The sequence below is a fragment of the Boleophthalmus pectinirostris genome, unplaced genomic scaffold (genome assembly GCF_026225935.1).
Source record: "Boleophthalmus pectinirostris isolate CB_2022bp ecotype Guang Dong unplaced genomic scaffold, ASM2622593v1 HiC_scaffold_18, whole genome shotgun sequence".
Lineage (NCBI taxonomy): Eukaryota > Metazoa > Chordata > Actinopteri > Gobiiformes > Gobiidae > Boleophthalmus > Boleophthalmus pectinirostris.
In genome coordinates, this window is record NW_026571133.1 from 15,506,579 (window position 1) to 15,525,960 (window position 19,382).

Consider the following 19,382-nt stretch of genomic DNA (forward strand, 5'->3'; position numbering starts at 1 on the left):
ATATTAATTCCCTGAACAGAAAAAGTGCAGACTTATAATCAGTGCCATTTAAATATAGTTAAGTTTCTTCCTCCAAACCACATGCTTTTATTCAATTGGCTTGCCCTGATTAAAAAGCGCATAAATGATGATTACGAATGACTGAATTTCTATGTTGATTGAAATTTGAGTAATTGCAGAGCCCCAAGTAAAAAAAAAAAACATGCCCAACCAGTTGAGTCCTATTGATATGGAGGAGAAGAATCTTATCCTTTCAGGTTCATGCCCACAGGGAACAAAGACAGGAACGAATACTGAGTGGTAAGGCTATAAAACTTATTCATCAAAATCTGAGGCCAGAGTGGATGTATCTATTTTTCCCATAAAGTACAATGACTTCTGAGAAAAATATTTCGCGCCAAAAATGAAGTAGGCTAAATGATGTATTTTTGGAAAAGCACATTGCCTGCCTTTATCCAAAAAAGCAATGAGTCATGAAGACATTTTATAGTCTATAATACAGTTGGCCTTTCATAAAAAAAGAAAAAGAAAAAAAAAAACACTTGGAGGCCATTTTCCAAACATAATCAAGCACATTTCACAACTGTTCCTCTCTTGTGTTTGAGTTACAACTGTCCAACCGAGTTATAAAATTACACAGCATATCATACCATACCAACTTTATTTATAGGGCATATAAAAACTTTACAGATGGCCAAAGTGCTGTACACAAACTGAATAGACAAAGACAATCACAGTCAATTTATTGCTGACGTCATTTGAATTTCTCATTAAAGTAGACGAAGGGCCGGTTGTGTCGTATTTGAAACCAACTTTGATCTGTATGAATTGACTCTGACTAGTGTCGTACATGAGTGCAATTGAGTTCTGTTGATAGATTTTGGCCAAAGGAGTCCTTAAATACCCTGCCATAGTTCAACGATGTTTTTTGTACTAATAATTGCATTTAAATCACAACATGCTGGTGGTCGAGTACAAGTATAATTTGTAGACTGAGGCACACGGAGCAGGTAATGTCAGTCTGGAAACAGGGTATCAGAATTAGTGCGTAGAAGATTAGTTGTTGGTGGTAAACCATTAGCCGAGTGAGTCAGCGGCCTCCTGGGCAGTATGTTTTGGTCCTTATTAAAGCTGCTGCTGCTAAAGAAGAGTCTTGCTAGTCCCACTGGAGAACAGGCTGAAGAACAGGAAAGTGTTTCAACAAGTATTTCAAAACAAGCGATTAGAGCTTTATTAAAAACAAATGATCTCTGGTAAATCTTTAGCACACTCTTGAGCAGGATTTGTCCTGCTTCTCTTGAGAACCAGTGTAACCACTCTTGTCCCAATCAAATATTTGTGCATGGTGGCTGTGAGACATTCAAAGGTGTCTAGTAATTTAGCTGTTCCTTGCATGATGGGAGTGCGCAGTATACTAGTACACAATAGTTCTCACAGTACAATTGAACTACTGCAGATCACTGCTGTTCCTGCACTCCTGTTTATGAGATTTATGAGATTCACTTCACATCCCCCAGTCACTGTTCTGCATTTACATGTATTTTTAAAATCTTTTTCACCCTTGACTTGTTTTGCACAGTGGCACAAAACAAATGTTGAGCTTTGTACCAGTGATTCCTGACTTTGATCTTTACTGAATGTCTCCCACATTCTTTACCTCCAGTTCACACTATACTGCCTTTTTAAGCTGCACACCTAGACTTTTCCACTTTGAAGGCACTCAAAGCTCTTTACATCAAGGAACCAGTCACCCATTCACACATACATTCATACACCAGTGTGTGCAAATACTGGGGGTGAGGAGGGTTAAATGTTTTGCACATGGACCCAAAAACAGCATACATATGTGGGAGTTGGAATCATACCGACAACCTGTGGATCGGACCACTCAACCAATGATGTTTTTTTGTGTCGAGAGCATCAGTGGACAAACACTCGCCCATCTTTATTTATTTATTTATTTAATAAGGACAGTTCATATTAATGAACATCTACCACATTGCAGTGTAGATACGCCAGATTATAGCAAAAAAAGCTCATTTCCATCTGTACTCCCTACGCAGGTGACAACACAAATTTAACAGAAAAAAGCAATAACAAGTGACAAGCAATAGTTATACAACAGTTAGTGTCCACAGGTCTGGTTTTCCTTTAGCCACTGTTTCAAGCATAATTTGAAAATGGCCAGTGTTGGAGTCTCTCTTATTGATAATGGGAGACTGTTCCAGAACGTAGTGCCTCTGACTGAGAGCACACTTTGTTCAAATGTAGTGTGTCTGTGTGGGAGCTCACAGTTCCTCCGGGCTGTGGCCCTAGTTCCCATCCCACTGACCGTCTTTGTTTTAATAAAATCCTGTAACAGAGCGGGGGCAAGTCTATACAAAACTTTATATATAAAACATCCATATTTAAAATGAACAAACTCATTAAAATTAAGGAAATTGTTCACTCATCTTCACTTATGCTGTGTCCTTGGGCAAGACACTTTACCCTGCTTGTCTTCTGTTTCCATATACTCGGATGTGGATGTGTGAATGGGTGATGCAGCAGAGAATTAGCAAACTTTATTTAACGTAACTCGTAACTCATCATCATTAAACAGGCATTACACTTTTTCTTACTACACTGTCTCACAGCAATTCTCAACTGCTACTATTGTTTAAAAATGAGTTGCCAATTTATACTCAAAAACTCTAAAATCTATTGTCTGTGATCCTTCAGTCATCCAGGTAGGGTTCATTGACAAAGAAAATTAAATTCTCTCAAATGGACAGTTCAGTTCTTCAGTACTTCACGAAACGCAAAAAAAGTGGGGAAAAAGTTTGTCCGTTTGACTGAATTCAATTTTCTTTTGCTGTAGATATATATTTACAGGTACAGACAGAACAGTTTCCAAAGTTTCAGATTGTAATGATGATTTGTTATAATATTTATAGGCCTGTCTTTGCTTTTGGACTGTGGCTAATGATTAAAGGGAGATTAGCATTTAGATGACAGTGTAAAGAGCATGCCATCTGCTCCTGTGAGCCATTAGAGGAGATGTGTTGTCAGTTATTATTAAGCCCGTTGACTTTTCCCTTGTATGGAAATGAGCACAGCGGACCAAATATGCAGCATAATAAAACGCTTGTCTATCTAAATCTCTTCAGGAAATTGGGAGACTTAGCTCATTTCTTGCCCTTGCCCTCCTCATATCCTGAACATATTTGCTCTGTTGTTCTCCGCAGCTCTGGTGGTGAGATTTCTGACCAGGCGCTTCATCTGGGAGTACGACCCCACCCTCGGTAAGGCAAATTTTTTCTGTAATATCTTGTTTTTCTTTAAGGCTATTCCAGGTACTTTGCTGTAGAATTTTTACTATCGTAACATTGAAAATATATGGACATATTAGTCAAGGCGTGGTTTGAATCTAATGGTGCACTGTGTATTTTTTCTGGTGTGTGTAATTTGGCATGGTGGCATCACCTGATCACCATGGAGACATCATGATCTGACAGATCCTCCACTGGAAAAGTTACATAGTGCATCTTTAATGGCTATAACAATAAATTACTTTGTGTTGAATCCAAGTAAAGGGATGTGGCTTATAACTGCTGTGAGCTCAACTTTACCATAAACACAGCAGCTACAACATGACAGCGCTGACAAGTTGTTGCACTGCTTCAGTTACACTATATTTAGTGGGTTTTGGTTTGCTGAAAACTACACACCCTTCCTCCAAGACTTCTGGCTGTTACATTCATTTACACTAACAAGAAGGCAACAAGCCCTATAATATGTGGCTCAATGGTCACAGCTGCAGTACATATGCAAGGCAACTTTGTTATCAGATTCTGGGGTCTGTCCCTGACAGGCTGCCCCGGGGGCACTGAAGGATGGGTCAAATGCAGAGTACCCTATGGGTTTACTTGCATAGACAGAGAAGTGTACCTAAACTCTCATTTATTTCCCTGAGCCAGTAAAACGGACTGTCCGGGGTGTTTTCCATTCTGTTAAAGACATTGAAATCTTTATATCTATCTTATATATTTTATATTTTCATAGCCATGGATAATCACTTGTGGTTATATTCAGTTGAGAAGTGGGCAGTATATTGAAAGATTGACTATATTATAACTGTATATTATAACTGAGAATCCATTAGTTTGAAAGTGATCATTTTGATCTGTTAACAATTTCAAACATACTTTCTTTTGTATGGTGAAATGTTGCTGAATGTTGTCTATACAAGAAGCTGAAATCTAGGTCTATAGTAACAAAATTTTAAAAAGAACGGTTAGTGCTTTGTGATGGATTTTAAGCAGCTCAGCCTCTCAGTCTCAGTTTTTTTTTCTGTTTATGTTTTGTATACAATAAGTTAGAACTTGTAACACAGGTCAGTAGCTCTGTGCTGTCTATTGATGTGTGGCATATTGCTTGTTGTATAACCTTGTGTCAGTAGAAAAGAAAAATATATCTCTCCATTGTTCTAACTCTGTGTCTGCCCAAACTACTCAATGTCTCCACTGACCAAGTACAATCAGAAAGATGAGACCTGCAGTGAACTTTAAGTCAATCAATAAATCTTTCTACTTATTGGAAAAAAAAATCATGGCCACTTCCTCCATGAAGTACATGTTTATTTTGCCTGTCTTTTTATTTTGCTATAGAGCTAAAATGCTGTGTGCTTTTTGTTCAAGTTTTTTTCAATTTTTGTCTTTAATGGTTTTTTTTCAATTAAATAAGATATGCAGAGCTTCAAGGACAAGGCTGAAATAATGTAAAAATTAAAAGTTTCTACTGTCAGTCAACAACTAAAAGGGACTTCACATTGCTATTGTATATATAGATATTTGACTTAACAACATAGTCCATTACTAAAAGTTTCAATTCTTGTTCTATTAGGCAACACACTCCATTCATCTTTAAAGGTCCTCTATGCAGCTAGAGTATGTCACATTGAGGCGTTTTGCTTGTAATATTTCACAGGTAGCTTTGCTTTTCACAAATACCTTGGAAAACATGTCTTTTTACTGTGAGCAGAGTCACCTCTCCACAGTTCTGACCTGTATGGTGGGCTTGTGGTGTGAACAGCTTGTCTCCATAGATATATAACATTCCAGGACAGCAATACAATCCCTGTGGAGACAAGCAGGTGCCAGCCCCCCCATCAGATACGTTACAGAGTGGATCTTTATTATATTTCAACTTAATTTAAAGGTCTTGGATTACAGAAAATTTACTCTTGTGAGATTATAGCCATGATAGAATGTTGTTCCCTCCTCAAAAACATACCTGGAGTTGTGTTTTGTTTCATTTACACTTGGTTGAGTAATTAGGCTGTCTGCATCCCCAAAGCTCTAAATGCTTTGTTCCAACGTGTGATGTCATGAAGTGGTAGTTTTACCCTTTTAGTTCAGTAGAGACTGGCAGTTCCAGGGCTGAAATGAACCAAATGATTCTAGTGAAGGTGTATGGAGCTTAAAAACACGGTGGAGCACTTCCTGTATTACCACATAACATCATGGTGCATGAAGGTGGAGCAGAGTGTTTTCCATTTGAAAGAAGAACTCAGCCTAAACATGCAGCATTTGTGTTTTAAACGTGTGAATGGAACAAAACACAACTCTGGGTATGTTTTTATGAGGAAACAACATTTTACTCATATCTATGTGACACTACAGTAATAGCTTCCCATGTATTCAAATGGCAATGACAATCTGTATAATGATTGCGTAATACCTGCGTAATAGCTGGCACTTTAAATTGTAAGGAGAGGCTCATACTCCTACACCATTGCATCGAGGGTCTGCTGTGTTTACATTCGAGACAAGGCTGCTGCATAATAAAGAGTGGTGCTTCTACTTAATTAAACCAACAGCATGTTAAAGGCCTTGCTCTCAGAAATGCTTAAATGTTTACTGGAAAGAACCTTGGCGGTTCTGAGTGTTATTTCTGTTTCCTGATCTCTTTGTAAATATATATTTTGCTTTCAGTCTGCAAAAATAACACTATTTGCAAAGGTAACAATAGTGAAGGTGAAACAATTTTTTGTATGCAGGATCTTTCAACATTATATTTCAAGAAGGATTTTGTGTCTATAGCACTTTATTTTTGATACTAACAGCAAGACAAAACAAACTGAATTATTTAGCAGTGCTCTGGGACCGTGTCAGTGTCAAATATTTGTGTAACAATATGAGGAAATCAGAGTTTAAAGAATTCAATATCAAGTTTTCTTTCTGTTTTTCCCTTATCTACAGCGTGTGAACAATTATGACAATATCTTTCCCCATCGATTCTGTTTCCTGTGAAGATAAAACTGATACAATTTAATCAGAGATTTCTTCTCAAATTCACTGCTCACACTGTTAGCATTTCTTTCTTTTTTGTGTAACTTTTACCTATGCCTCTACATGTCATTTTATAGCAGCCGTGTAATGGAAGGGCAAACTTACTCAGGAGCTGCACGTATCAGGTTTTCCATACCAACCATACTATGCGCAGAGCTAATTAATAAACCAACATCCCATAATATGTTTGCCTGACAAGCCAGTCTCTTCTACATTCTGTTTAAATCCAGAAGGAACTGGAACTAGACCGTAGTGTGACAAACCTCCGTCCAAACTTGAGACAGTCCAACCACAGCTGCCAATCTGTAGCACGTGCCTCAGAAATACATGCGACATTTCCTCTTGAAAATTCTTGTATCATTCAGAACAAAATATATAACTACTTTAACAATAGTTTGGTGCTTTGATGATTGATTCTGAGAAAATCCATGCTGTTTCTCAGTCCTTTTTTCCTCCCTTTATTACGTGTGAAAAGCCATAATTGTGAAACGTGAACTGATCATTTGTCTCTCTGGCTGGTTAATCCAGCTGTCAATCACGCTGTCTGAAATCATGGAGACTGGATATGGTTTTAGATCCTCTCGTCTTTGTAAAGTTTTGTCAAAGCGTGTGGTTCTGGGTGGTCAGATAAATAATATGCACCTATATGATGCACTGACATTGAACTATGAAAAATTACAATCTTTTCCATTCATCTTCACTTATGCAATCACCGCCTATATAAATATCTCAGGGTTGTTAATACTGTTAAAGAGATAGCAACAATGTGGAACATGTCACTGGGGGCAGATGGTTACCAAGAGCCAGCAGCATCACAAACAGGAAACTCAAGATGCTCCGCTAAGGGGCTTTTTCTGACCAATCACAGCGCTCTGTTCAAATTACGCATGAAGTGCTCAGATCGTAATGAAGACCGTGTTGCGGGAGCAGCTAAGTGCATGGTCTTGAATGCAAAGTGGAGGCTGCAGTGAGTTATCTGCATACAGGGTTCAAGTGTCCACATCTTTAGCGTTCAATACAGCTATAATGAGAGTAATTATGGTAAAGTACTGCTTTTGTGTATACTCCAATCAAATAAGACTGAGATTAAAGCAAGTGGTAATAGCACTATTATCAACAAACAGTGTATTCTTTAGTAGTGTAGTGTATGTGCATCTCATGTTCAGATGTTTTTTTTTCCTTTGGGTGCTGCAGTTTCCACCATAAACCAAACCAAGAGGTGAGTTTCAGATTACATAACCACATTCTATAGGCTGATCATTCTTTATATAGATAGAAGCCAGCTAAAAGGTATACTGTTAAAATGCAGATTCTTGTTGATATATAGAGTTTTGAGTTTAGTCACTAATGATCTGATTCAACATTTGCAAATTTACATTCTTGATATACAGTATATGTGGGGAAAAATTTATGTACTCAAGGAAAAAAGGAAAAGTCCACATCATCACATAGTATAATCTGAAAACTACCAGTAGGCTAATTGTTGTCCATCTGAGTATTCCTGGTATTCTATGATCCATAGAAATTATTATTGAACTGAATTTCCAGTCTATGCATGATCCTCCAAATGAAAGGGTCCCGGCTGCTGCAATGCGTACGCCCACTGTTTCTGATAATTAACCCCAGTGGTCTTGAAGTATTGATCAAATGCAAGTATGGACAAAATTAGGTTCTCCTGACTTGAATATTATTTAATGTGAAACTTCTCAGATAGTCTAGTCAGAGATAAAAACAAAAACAAAAACCCTTTGCTTTGATTGATTTACATGTGCTGAGTCTATACTGAAAGAAAGGCCTGCTGGACAGATGTACAACTTCATGGGAAATTAAATGACATTTTTGCTTAATATATTTTAAATTAAAATTCCATTCCTTTACTGAAAGTTCACATGCTCCGAGAAAGCATTCTTTGGATTAAAATGGTATGTACTTGTGCCTTTCGCAATATAGATTCAGTGTTTGGTTCAATGCATTCAGTACACAAGAATTCAATTTATTATAAAGGGAAGACAGGTTCCCATATACACAGAGGCTGTAGGCAGTTATCAAAACAAAACATGCTCTTATTTCCTGTCTGGGTTTATGGTGCCACTTCTCTTTGTGCCTTCAGCCAAAACAAGCTCTTGGCGATGAAGTCCAGTGAATTATGATTTTTTTTCTCTCTCTCTCTTCATATAAGAGAGGCAGGAGAGATAGGAAATCAGTTTAGCACAGCCCCAGAAGGTGAACAAAGATTGATGAGAGGTAACATATAGGTACATATAGGTTGAGACATTTTAAAGGTGTATTGTGTAACTTTTGTGGTGAAATATATGCAAACACCTGCTTGATTAAGGTGTCTGGAATTGTGGAAAAATGGAAAATTTAAGTTCATTCGGGATCAGTAAAGTATTTACCTACCTATCCACCTACCATCCATCGAATGTTCTGCAGTTCTATTACAGGTGCTATGCTCAAAAAATACCCTGACATGTTTTCTTACTATGAACTTGTAAATTATGCAACCTTTCACAGTTCAAATGTTAACAAAAAATTAGCACCTCTTTTGATTTATAGAGCTATCAGTCAATGTAGCATTTATTGTATCATTTGTACTTTCTAACTTTACAACTTTACATATGTTATATTTTGTTCTGAATTGTTAATGATGATAACATGAATTGGTTGTTTACTTCTAATATTTGTAAGCTGGCATACTTAATTTGTAAAGTTTGGAAGAAGAGGCAGACTTGTTTGTTAAAACGCATCTGTTTGTGTTTCTAAATGTCTGGCAATGGGCTTATTGAGGAGTGTGGTGCATTAGTCCAAGAATGGGCTGGGTATATTTGTATGCAAGACACAACAAGAAAATAAATGGAATTCAGTTGTTAATTAATATGGCAACAGTCCAAACTTTTGATAATTCAGAAACTCTTGTAGCTAGAATAACCTCTTATAGCAGTAAACACAGTGGCAGATGTGAACAGTGTGAGTTTTGAGTGACTGCTTCCTGGAGTCACGTCTGCTCCTCGGAGGTGGAGCTGGTGCTTGAAGCTCTGCTGTTTAATCCTGCTCAAAGCTCCTCTTCGCTGTGAGGGGCTGCTGGTTGGTGTCCCCCCAGAGGAAGACATCGGGAAGATGGACATGTCCCTATGTACTGTTTTAGCATCAGTCCCTAGATATTTTGTAACATCATGAACAAACCAAGGATGATCAGATTATTTGGTTAATCAATTACTGTGATTATACAAAAGAAAATTAAGGCATTTCAATTCCCTTTACAAGTTAAATGTAAATTAGACCTAACTGTAAAGTGAATTTTATCTGGCTGTTTATGTCGCATTAACATTACATTATCATCCAGAAAGTTTGATATCATAAAGCTGGTCACAACAGAATGAAAGATATATGGATTTCATTGTTGTTTGGTTAAGGTCAGGGTGAAAAAATGCATAGCACACTCGGTTGGCCGATGTCCAAATACTATTTTATTAACAAAATAACGTTTCGGCTAAAAAAAGCCTTCATCAGATTTTTTTTGTCTTGGACCACAGCACACAAAATGGTTGCCAGCCCAGGTGCCCATATACCCACTCAATGAATGGGAGGTCCCAAAGTGAAAGTGTTTGGTTAAGGTGCCAATAACCAGGAACTTGTGACATTGCACGATTCCCCTGACACCTGTGGCATATAACATTTAGCATTTATTTTGCACTTAAAAGAAGAACCTTTTAGAAGTGCAACTAACCTTCACTTTTTTTATCTGTTTGCAAATTACAGACTTTATTGTAATAGTTGTACTTTCATGCAACTTTGTCAAGAGTTTATTTGGGACTTAGTTTTATATTTTTGCTCTTTATTATAATACTGTGATATGTGAGCTACTGTGATGTGTGAGTGTCTAAATAATTTCCCTTGTGCATCAATAACATTTGTATAAGTCTAAGTAAGTCTGTGAGTAGTGAGTGTGATAGAGGAGGACTGTACAAATTGAAATTGGGGCTTATTTTTTATCTTGTATCCACAAGGACTTCAAACGTAAACAGATGACAAGACTTTCTATAAAAGCCTGTTTGCGTATGCAGAGACTGTGTGTCTGCTTGTCCTTGAAGATGGTGAAATCAGATATAAATTAAGTAGATTTTCAAAGAACAGGATGTATCGTTTTTTTATTAAAGAGTGCTTTTCTTTTGATTCCTCAGAAAATGCTTAAAAAAGAATATAGCGTTCTTTCTCAGATGCACGACATGAGTCAGAGGACAAGAGCAATTTTACAATCAAACCTTGTAGAGATTATCCCATTTCTAAAGAATTACATGCCCCATCATTTATAGTGTCCTGTGATGTCTTGGTATTTTCAGGTAATGTTAGTGAATCAGAAATGCACATCACTTTCTTGAAACGGGTGGATTGGAGGAGATGGAGCAGCAAGAACACCACTGAGAAAACTCCTGTACATCATCTTAATTGCAAATTGTGAATTTTATTAGGGCATCAACAGTGTTTTGCAATTAAAACTTAAATTCACAATTTGCAAGTAAGCCGGTATGTGTGATTTTTCTGTTAAAAATCTGGCTTGTAACAACATAAGGAGTTGGACTGATTGAGTTGGATTTCTTAATTATGTGCTATGAAACTTAATATGACACCATTTTCTTTGTTTGAGCAATAAAGACACTTGTATTTGAATAAATTCAAGGTATACATATTAAGTTTAAATTAAATGACATACTGTGGAACATTCCAGGCACCCCCATGAAAAAAGTTACATAGTGCACCTTTAAAGGTCCTATACTGTGCAAAATTGACTCTTGTGAAGTTTAAGCCACATTATAATGTTGTTATCTTCTCTAAAACGTTCCTGGCATTGTGTTTTGTTTCATTCACATTTGTTGTTTATAGCGTTTGTCCAGAGATTGTAGAGATGTGTAGCTTTAGAGTGAAGGTGTATGGAGTTTAAAAAGGAGCACTTCTTGTATTGCCTCAGTTTTTTCAGTTTAGTACAGGTTTGTGTATTAAACACGTATGAATGAAACAAAACACAGCACCAGATATGTTTGTGATGAGGAGACAACATTATAACAGACCATAAAATACTGTAATATGGGCCCTTTAAGAAAAGTCCACAAAGCTTCAGGTGAGATTGTGTTCATAGCCTGAAGCTGTTTGCACAGACCGGATCTTTACAAGGGGCAATAGAATCACTTCCCTTTAGTGTTGAGCTAAACTTGCAGCCACATTGAAGAGTTGTGTGTTTTACAAAGCCAGCAAAGGTGAAGCCCCGGTCACTGTGGGTTACTGAGCTTAGCAACTGAACATAAAGGAAATACACAGCCTCACCTAGCTCACCAATGTTACATAATGGGTTAATGGAGGCGAGAACAAAGAAAACAATAGTTCCTTTTGAAAGCACACAGGCGCCTGTCGGAACTAACCTTGTGACAGATATTGTAGTACCGTATGTTTTTTATACGTTTCTATTGGCTCAGTTTATCTTGACTGGACAATGATGCAATGTCCAGCTACACTTTTAGTATAGAGCATTTTTCACATTTATATCCCATATTACACAAAATTGACTCTTGTGGGCTTTAAGCATAGCCGGAGTTGTGTTTTGTTTCATCCACACATTTTTGAGTAATTCTGCATTATTAGGCTGTCTATATCCCCAAAGCTGAAAATGTTCTCTTCCACCTTGTGATGTCCTGCAGTGGTGACATTATAAAATAGAATAGAAAATAGAGTAATATGGGCCCTTTACATGTGCTATGCAACTTTTCTGGTGTGGAGATGTTGCTTTGGCAACAATGTTTCACAGTAATGCATTAAGAATATCTTCGTGGAGACAAGCTGGTGATGGCAAAAGGCCAGATGTTTGACGAGGCAACTCACAGTAAATGTGTGTGAGAATGTGAGTTTGGAAATGTGTGCTTGAGCAAATATACATAATTGCATCTATATGTTGATAACTGCTGATTAGGGGGTGTAACGATATCCAAGTCTCACGATATGAGTTCACGGTATGAACCTCGCGGTAAGATATTTATTGCGAAAGCTCACGATTAGGGATGTAACAATATCCAAATTTCTCTGTACGATATATTCACGATATACATCTCACGATATGATATTTATTTGTGATATTTTGTGGAGGCTAATATGCAATTTTTTCCTCTTAAAATGCCTTGACAAGATTTAAAAGGGCTTAGAACTGGGCTTAGAACTGTTATCTCTTCTTGTAGTCTGCACTGAAATGGAGCAAAGAATCATGGTCTATGTAGTTCCCTCTGTCTTTTTTTAACTATTGCTGCACCATAACTCTTCATTTAAGCAAAGAGACTTGTAATTCGATATATTATGATGGTCCACGAGAACTTTGAAGATACGATATCACAATATTTCGGTTATTGATACACCCCTACTGTTGATAGAACCAAATGATGGTTTAATTCCATAGTGTGGATCTTTCAAAGCAGTAACATTTCCATTGAGATAAGCAGAAAAATTATATAGTACACCTTTAATGGATCAACTTGAAAGGAAAACTGAGCTGTTGAGTTTTTTAATGTTCAACTTTATTCTCACTGTATATTGCATTGCTTAGCCATGAACCATATTTTTCCTTTGTGCAAATTATTATTTAAACGTGGCCCTATATTATTCCATAAATTGCACCTTACATGTGATTTTTTTTTTCTCACAAATGTTTTTATTAAGATTTTACATATTGAAGCATACAAAACATAACAAAACAATCAGTTCACTCAATTAGAATTATGGTTTTATGTCAAAATCCTTTATAATGCGCAAAAATGGCAACCAAATATCTTTGAAGTTCTCAAGTTTTCCTTGTGTAGCTCAACTTCTCCAGTGTCAAATTGCTGGACATTAATTAAATCCACTGGTTTACTTTGAGCCTTCCCATTTCCTTCCAATTGAGAGCAATAGCACGTTTGGCCTGCAATAAACTAAAAATTACAAGCTTCTTTCTATTTAAATGAACACTCAGGCTGTTGGGGAAGATGTGCAGAGTTTACAATCAAATAGCATCTCACATTCAGTTAAATCTAAAATTACAGTAGTGACCTCTTTCCAAAACAATTTGAGTTTTTCACACTGCCACATAAAATAAAAAAAAGGGTCCCCTTTTTCCTGCCACACTTTACACAGTCATCAGGAATATTTGGATTAAAATGGTGAAGTTTTACAGGTGTAATATAAGTCCTAAACAGCCATTTGTACTGCCTTATACATGAATTATTTATGTATTGGTGTGTCTGATCACATCAACCGGAAAGTGCAAATCATTCTCCACTGAAGTCAAAACTACTTTCACTTGACCAATACTACTTTATTATTCTTGTATTAATATCAATCTGAAATAATTGTACTCTGCTTGTATTGCACTGAGCCTCTCCCTTGTGTCTTACAGAGTCCACGTATCGGCATCAGGCCAACATTGACGATGAGGTGGTTACTATGGAGATCCTGGACACAGCAGGACAGGTGAGCCAAATTGCACCTCTCTCTGTATGATTACTTCAAACACGCCCCACCTCTGTACTTTAAAACTATTTAGATCAACTGTCTCTCACCTCCACAGTGCCACAGTCAGTACAGGATGATGACTATAGTTAGGGTTATTATGACCTGTACAGATCTATATACTTGGGTAATATAAACTTCAAATATAACACAGAAGAAATGCATGACTTTATGGGTCTCTCACAGTGTTGGGAGTAACGCGTTATAATAGTAAAGAATTACTGTAATGCATTGCTTTTTGCTGTAACGCAATAATGTAAGGCATTACAGGGAAAAAAATTTTAATATTTTACTTGGTACAAATTTCAGTAACACACATTACAATGCATTTTTAACCTGGATTGAAGTGGTGGGTTTTTCGTTTTTCATCATACAAATTAGTTAAAATCATCGCGATATCAGCAGTGGTGAAACGCTATTGTTACGGTTCCGAATGTTGGAGTTGTGCCCGCGTAGGGAGGGTGACTGCAGGCGAAAGGAGCGGAGCAGAACTCCACGCTCCACGGGGCTAATCGCCCGATTGCGCTTTACAGTCAACCTGCTCTTGGGGTTCTTTGAGGGGCGGCCCCAGATTCCAGGTCCTAGACCAAGATTAGCCCTGGTTTGGTCCTGGTTTAGACCTGGTTTAGACCTGGTTTAGCCCTGGTTTAGAAATGGTTTAGTCCTGGTTCAGTAATGGTTCAGCTCTGTTTAGTTTTGATTACACCTGATTTAGTCCTGGTTCAGTTCTAATTTAGACCTGGTTCAGTCCTGGTTCAGCTCTGGTTTAGTCCTAATTTAGCTCTGGTTTTATTCCTGGTTTAAACCTGGTTTAGTCCTGGTTCAGTCCTGGTTCAGCTCTGGTTTAGTCCCGATTAGACCTGGTTTAGTCCTGGTTCAGTCCTGGTTCAGCTCTAGTTTAGTCCTGATTAGACCTGGTTTAGTCCTGGTTCAGTTCTAATTTAGACCTGGTTCAGTCCTGGTTCAGCTCTGGTTTAGTCCTAATTTAGCTCTGGTTTAGTCCTGGTTTTAACCTGGTTTAGTCCTGGTTCAGTCCATATATGGCGCAAAAGTTCGGCATCTTCGTTTGCTGATTGTTATTTGACGATCAGCGATAGTTATTTTGGTGAGAGTAACTTAATGCAGTAGTAGTGTAATGCCTTACATTTTAAATGCAGTAATATTGTTTTGTAACAAATGACTTTAAAATGACAGTAACAAGAAATAAATAATGCATTACAGTTTTGATGTAACTTGCCCAACAGTGGTAACTAAAATCAGGATTAACATATTTTAAGATGAGTCAAAGCCAGGTTAAAACTGCCTGAAGCTGAAGTAATAAACCAGATACTCACCTTACTCCAGAAGTTGCTGTCGTGCGGCGCCATTATGATTCAGGTTGTATTATTTTTGTACGGGCCTGCCGATCTTGACAGTAAATAGGTTCAATAAGGACCATAAAGACTGGCTGGGTCTCGAGTACAGTTAATGGCGATCCTATGAAATAAACAAATAGACTGTAAAATGATGAACCAAATTAAAAACTGATACATCCAAGGCACAACTATACTGCAACTGCAACTGCACACCTCCTACGTACCAATAGAAGAGACCCATATCTGCCACATAAGTACCCGCACCCCAGTTTGAAAACCCCTTCTTGGTTCTCACGTAAGTTGCACTGGCTGATTGTATTTCTCTGGGCACTCTTCAGCCCTCTAAGTTTTCCCTCTAATGGTAAATTGTAGCCAGTGTTACTCCGGTGTTTTCAAACAGGATGCCCTTGTTCTTAATGGGCCTCTAATGTCTGCCTGTTATGTCCAAGTATTGTGCCAACTGTGCTGATTTCCAGTTACACAATCATTAGACGTGCCCTTGTTCTCTTGTCTCTGGAGGACATTCAAATAGTGCTGTCTTGTTAAAACTTCATGAAGTTTTTTGCAGTACACTCACTTTCTCAGGTTTGACAGTTTAGCTGTGGTTGATATCCAGATTTTTTGACAGCAAAACTGCCTCTCATAACAATATAGTTCCACATTTTACCTTTTTTGTCTCGTTCTCTATCCCCATGACAAATATCAGTGCTTTATCTACCTGGATGAGACATGGTTTTGTTTAGTTTTTTAATCAGTAACATTGTATTGATTATAGTTTTTGACCATGCAGCATTATTAAAATTTGAATTAGCTAGAGTTTTGGAGGTGACTGGACATTTTCTCTCCTTCTTCTCACTTATGAATGTTCAGTTCACTAGTATTTATTTGTATTCATTTCATTTTTTGCATTTTTTTTTGTTTTGTTTTTTTGTTTTGCACAAGAGCTCTTGTCTGTGCTATTCCATATCTACTTTTAATCAGTTAAAGCTATTTTCTGATCCAATTCTGATCTGTTTTAACGTTGTTTCCTCATCACAAACATACCTGGAGTTGCGTTTTGTTTCATTCATACATGTTTAACACACAAACCCTGCATATTTAGGCAGAGTTCTTGTCTGAAATGGAAAATTCTCTTACACCTTGTGATGTCATGAAGTAATGCAGTGCAAGTGCTCCACTGTGTTTTTAAACTCCATACACCTTCACTAGAATCATTTGGATAATTTCAGCCCTGGAATTTCCCTGAACAGCTTCATGACATCACAAGAATTAATAGAGCATTTTGAGCTTTGGAGATATAGCCAAACTAATAATAAAGAATTACTGAAACCTTTGTGAATGAAGCAAAACACAACTCCAGGTATGTTTTTGATTAAGTAAAAGCTCACAAGAGTCAATTTAGCATAACATGAGACCTTTAAATGATGCACAAGGTGTGTCTTTAGTCAATTTCATGCCTCCAACCTTAATGTTATTTATGTAGTGACATTATCAAACTCGATAAATCTTGATCTAGTTACATAATTGCCTTATTTGTCCTGTAAATATATTCCAGGAGGACATCCAGCAGAAGGAGGGTCACATGCGCTGGGGGGACGGCTTCATTCTGGTCTATGACATCACAGACCGGGGCAGCTTCGAGGAGGTGGCCCCCATTCGAACGCTTTTAGAGGAAGTCAAAAAACCCAAGAATGTCCCGCTGGTTTTAGTGGCCAACAAGTCTGACCTGGACCACATACGGCAGGTCAGCACGGAGGAGGGCGAGCGGCTGGCCTCGGAGATGGCATGTGCATTTTACGAGTGCTCGGCGTGCGCAGACGTAGGAGGCGCTGTGGCGGAGGCATTTCACGAGCTCTGCAGAGAAGTGAGGAGACGTAAAGCTGTGCAGGGGAAGGCACGGAGACGCAGCTCAACCACTCACGTCAAACAGGCCATAAACAAGATGCTCACCAAGATCAGCAGCTAGGACTGGGACTGCACACAAGAGACACTGCAGGGTTCCCACTAAACTAATATAAGACATGTACTTCAAATGTAGGTTTATTATTGTACGTGGGTGATATGACATACACAATCATATTAGGATTTTATGCTTCTTTACAATATAGCTCAGCAGTGACCGCCCACTTACAGGTTCTGGAAGTAAATTACCATTTACTTTTCCATATTACAAGTTTGAAAGCATGTGGTAACTAATAACAAAACCTACAACTACATTTAAAGTCTGTTTGTGAAACTTTCTAAACCAGTAATTTATTGAAACAGCTCTTTTCAACAACCATGTAAAGGACGAAAGTAGGTAGCTGTCCCAGGTAGCTATGGTGCCAGAAATAACTTGAACACTACTAAAGCATGAATGAAAAAGAGTGGACCAAAATATATATTTTAGCTAATGCACCAGTTATGTGTGTTAAAGGTTTAAATTAATGCATTATTAGATTATTTAAAAGAAAAATATAAAGCTCCAGGGCCTATTAAGTGTATTAATTAAGGATGGTCCATGTGTGATCTGATACAATATGGCTTATAATTAATTATGGGGCTTTAATTAAAAATTTACTTTACATTAATTTCCTAGAAGAAGAAGAATAGAACAAAGTCAAGAACAAAGACCAAAAAATAAAAAATACAATTATTCAGATCGTGCAGCACTAAAACATTTTATTAAAAAAGGGTAAGGGTAAAAGATCTTGACAAAGTAATTGTGATGTCAAATGAATATTGCCTTACTGTCAAGTTTAATAATGGAAACCCTACATTATTTCTGTTTTCAGACTGAATACAGGCTCATGTCTTGTGGCCCTCAAACATAATGTACTGGATTTGATTAGCCTGTGCTATTATGAGTGCTTCTTTCTTACTCTGTTGATAGCTGTTCCCTCACATGAACCCAGGGTGAACACAGAGTGGACTGAACCTCACCGTAAACATGTTTTTATAAACTGAACTTCAGATGAGGACAGTGAACCTGACTCAAGAAGAAAAGACTTGACTCTGAGTTATTGTTTATTTAAGGGTAACTGAAGAAGCCTAACAATAAGCCAAAGTATTTCAAGTATCAGATATAATTAAAGGGGCACTATGTAATTTTGCTGGTGGAGCTTCAACCACCTGCTCATCTCATCTATCTGTAGGTGACCACCAAAAAGGAAGAGAAATAAAGCTACTTAGTGCACCTTTAAGTAGCTGTTTTTAAAATCTTTTTGGAAATTTAAATCATGTTATAATGCTGGGGCAACTGTGTGCCAGAGCAATCATCTTTTAACAGTTTGCATATGACATCTTGCCACTGTGTTTTTGAGCAAAACACTTCACCCACCTCGCTAAAGCACTTTGAGAATTAGTATTTTCTATTAATATGATAAACTTACCAAAACATACAAGAAATAGTCATTTATTTTACTGGCAAATGTTTTATTAATTTTATGTATACAAAAAATATGTACAGCTATTTTTCTTAGTGATAGTGTGTACATTATACAAAAAGTGAAAGGAAGTAAATGCCTTATTTTTTCATTCAAATTGACAAAATATTAGATTTATTTTTTTTCCTTTTTAAATAATATGTTAAGATTTTAGTGATAATGCCACTGAAACAATTTACTAACCTCTAGTAGATTAAGCATCACACATATAACAATACAGTTATATTTACTGTGTCATTAATGTGGCTGAAGCTGGATTTGTGGGAACCCTGTTTTGTAAATATCTCACCAAACGTCGGACTGTTTTTTTTTTTTTTTCATGAACATAAGAAGAGGACGAGGACTTTTCAGTGAGAGCTTGTAAATTCAAACAACAACGGGAAATCGCATCAGGACTGTCTTTGCTAACCTCAAAAGCTTTGGAGGATTTGGAGAAAGCATGAGAACTGTCTTCATGCAAAACAATGAACAAAACACTGCAGTGACTTCCTGTGGTGTGTCTATGGAAGTCACAGGTGTATAATTATTCTCAGCAGATTATACAGATGCAAAAGAGACTCTTATTAGCGAACAGTATCTCCTCAAGTCTTAGACAAAGCTATCTCTGTCAGTGCCTGTCTCAACATTAGACTATTGTGAAGTACTTGGACTTGGAATGGCTTTATGACCTTGCTAGATCCTGCTAAACCCTTTTGTTTCATTTTCTTGCAAAACATAATTAAGCATGAAACTATTCAAATGCATTT

At 37.3% G+C, this 19,382-nt stretch overlaps 1 protein-coding gene across 2 annotated transcripts in view; it reads left to right on the forward strand.

Annotated features, from left to right (window-relative positions):
- Nucleotides 1-18,541, forward strand: part of rerg (RAS-like, estrogen-regulated, growth inhibitor) — a 64,305-nt gene extending 45,764 nt beyond the window's left edge. For both annotated transcript variants that reach the window (XM_020926695.2, XM_055153282.1), the window contains 3 exons: nucleotides 3,228-3,284; nucleotides 13,744-13,817; nucleotides 16,767-18,541. In XM_020926695.2, the coding sequence (XP_020782354.1) occupies nucleotides 3,228-3,284; nucleotides 13,744-13,817; nucleotides 16,767-17,177 (542 nt within the window). In that variant the 3' untranslated portion in view covers nucleotides 17,178-18,541. The remainder of the gene's footprint in view (nucleotides 1-3,227; nucleotides 3,285-13,743; nucleotides 13,818-16,766) is intronic.
- Nucleotides 18,542-19,382: the final 841 nt, after the last annotated feature.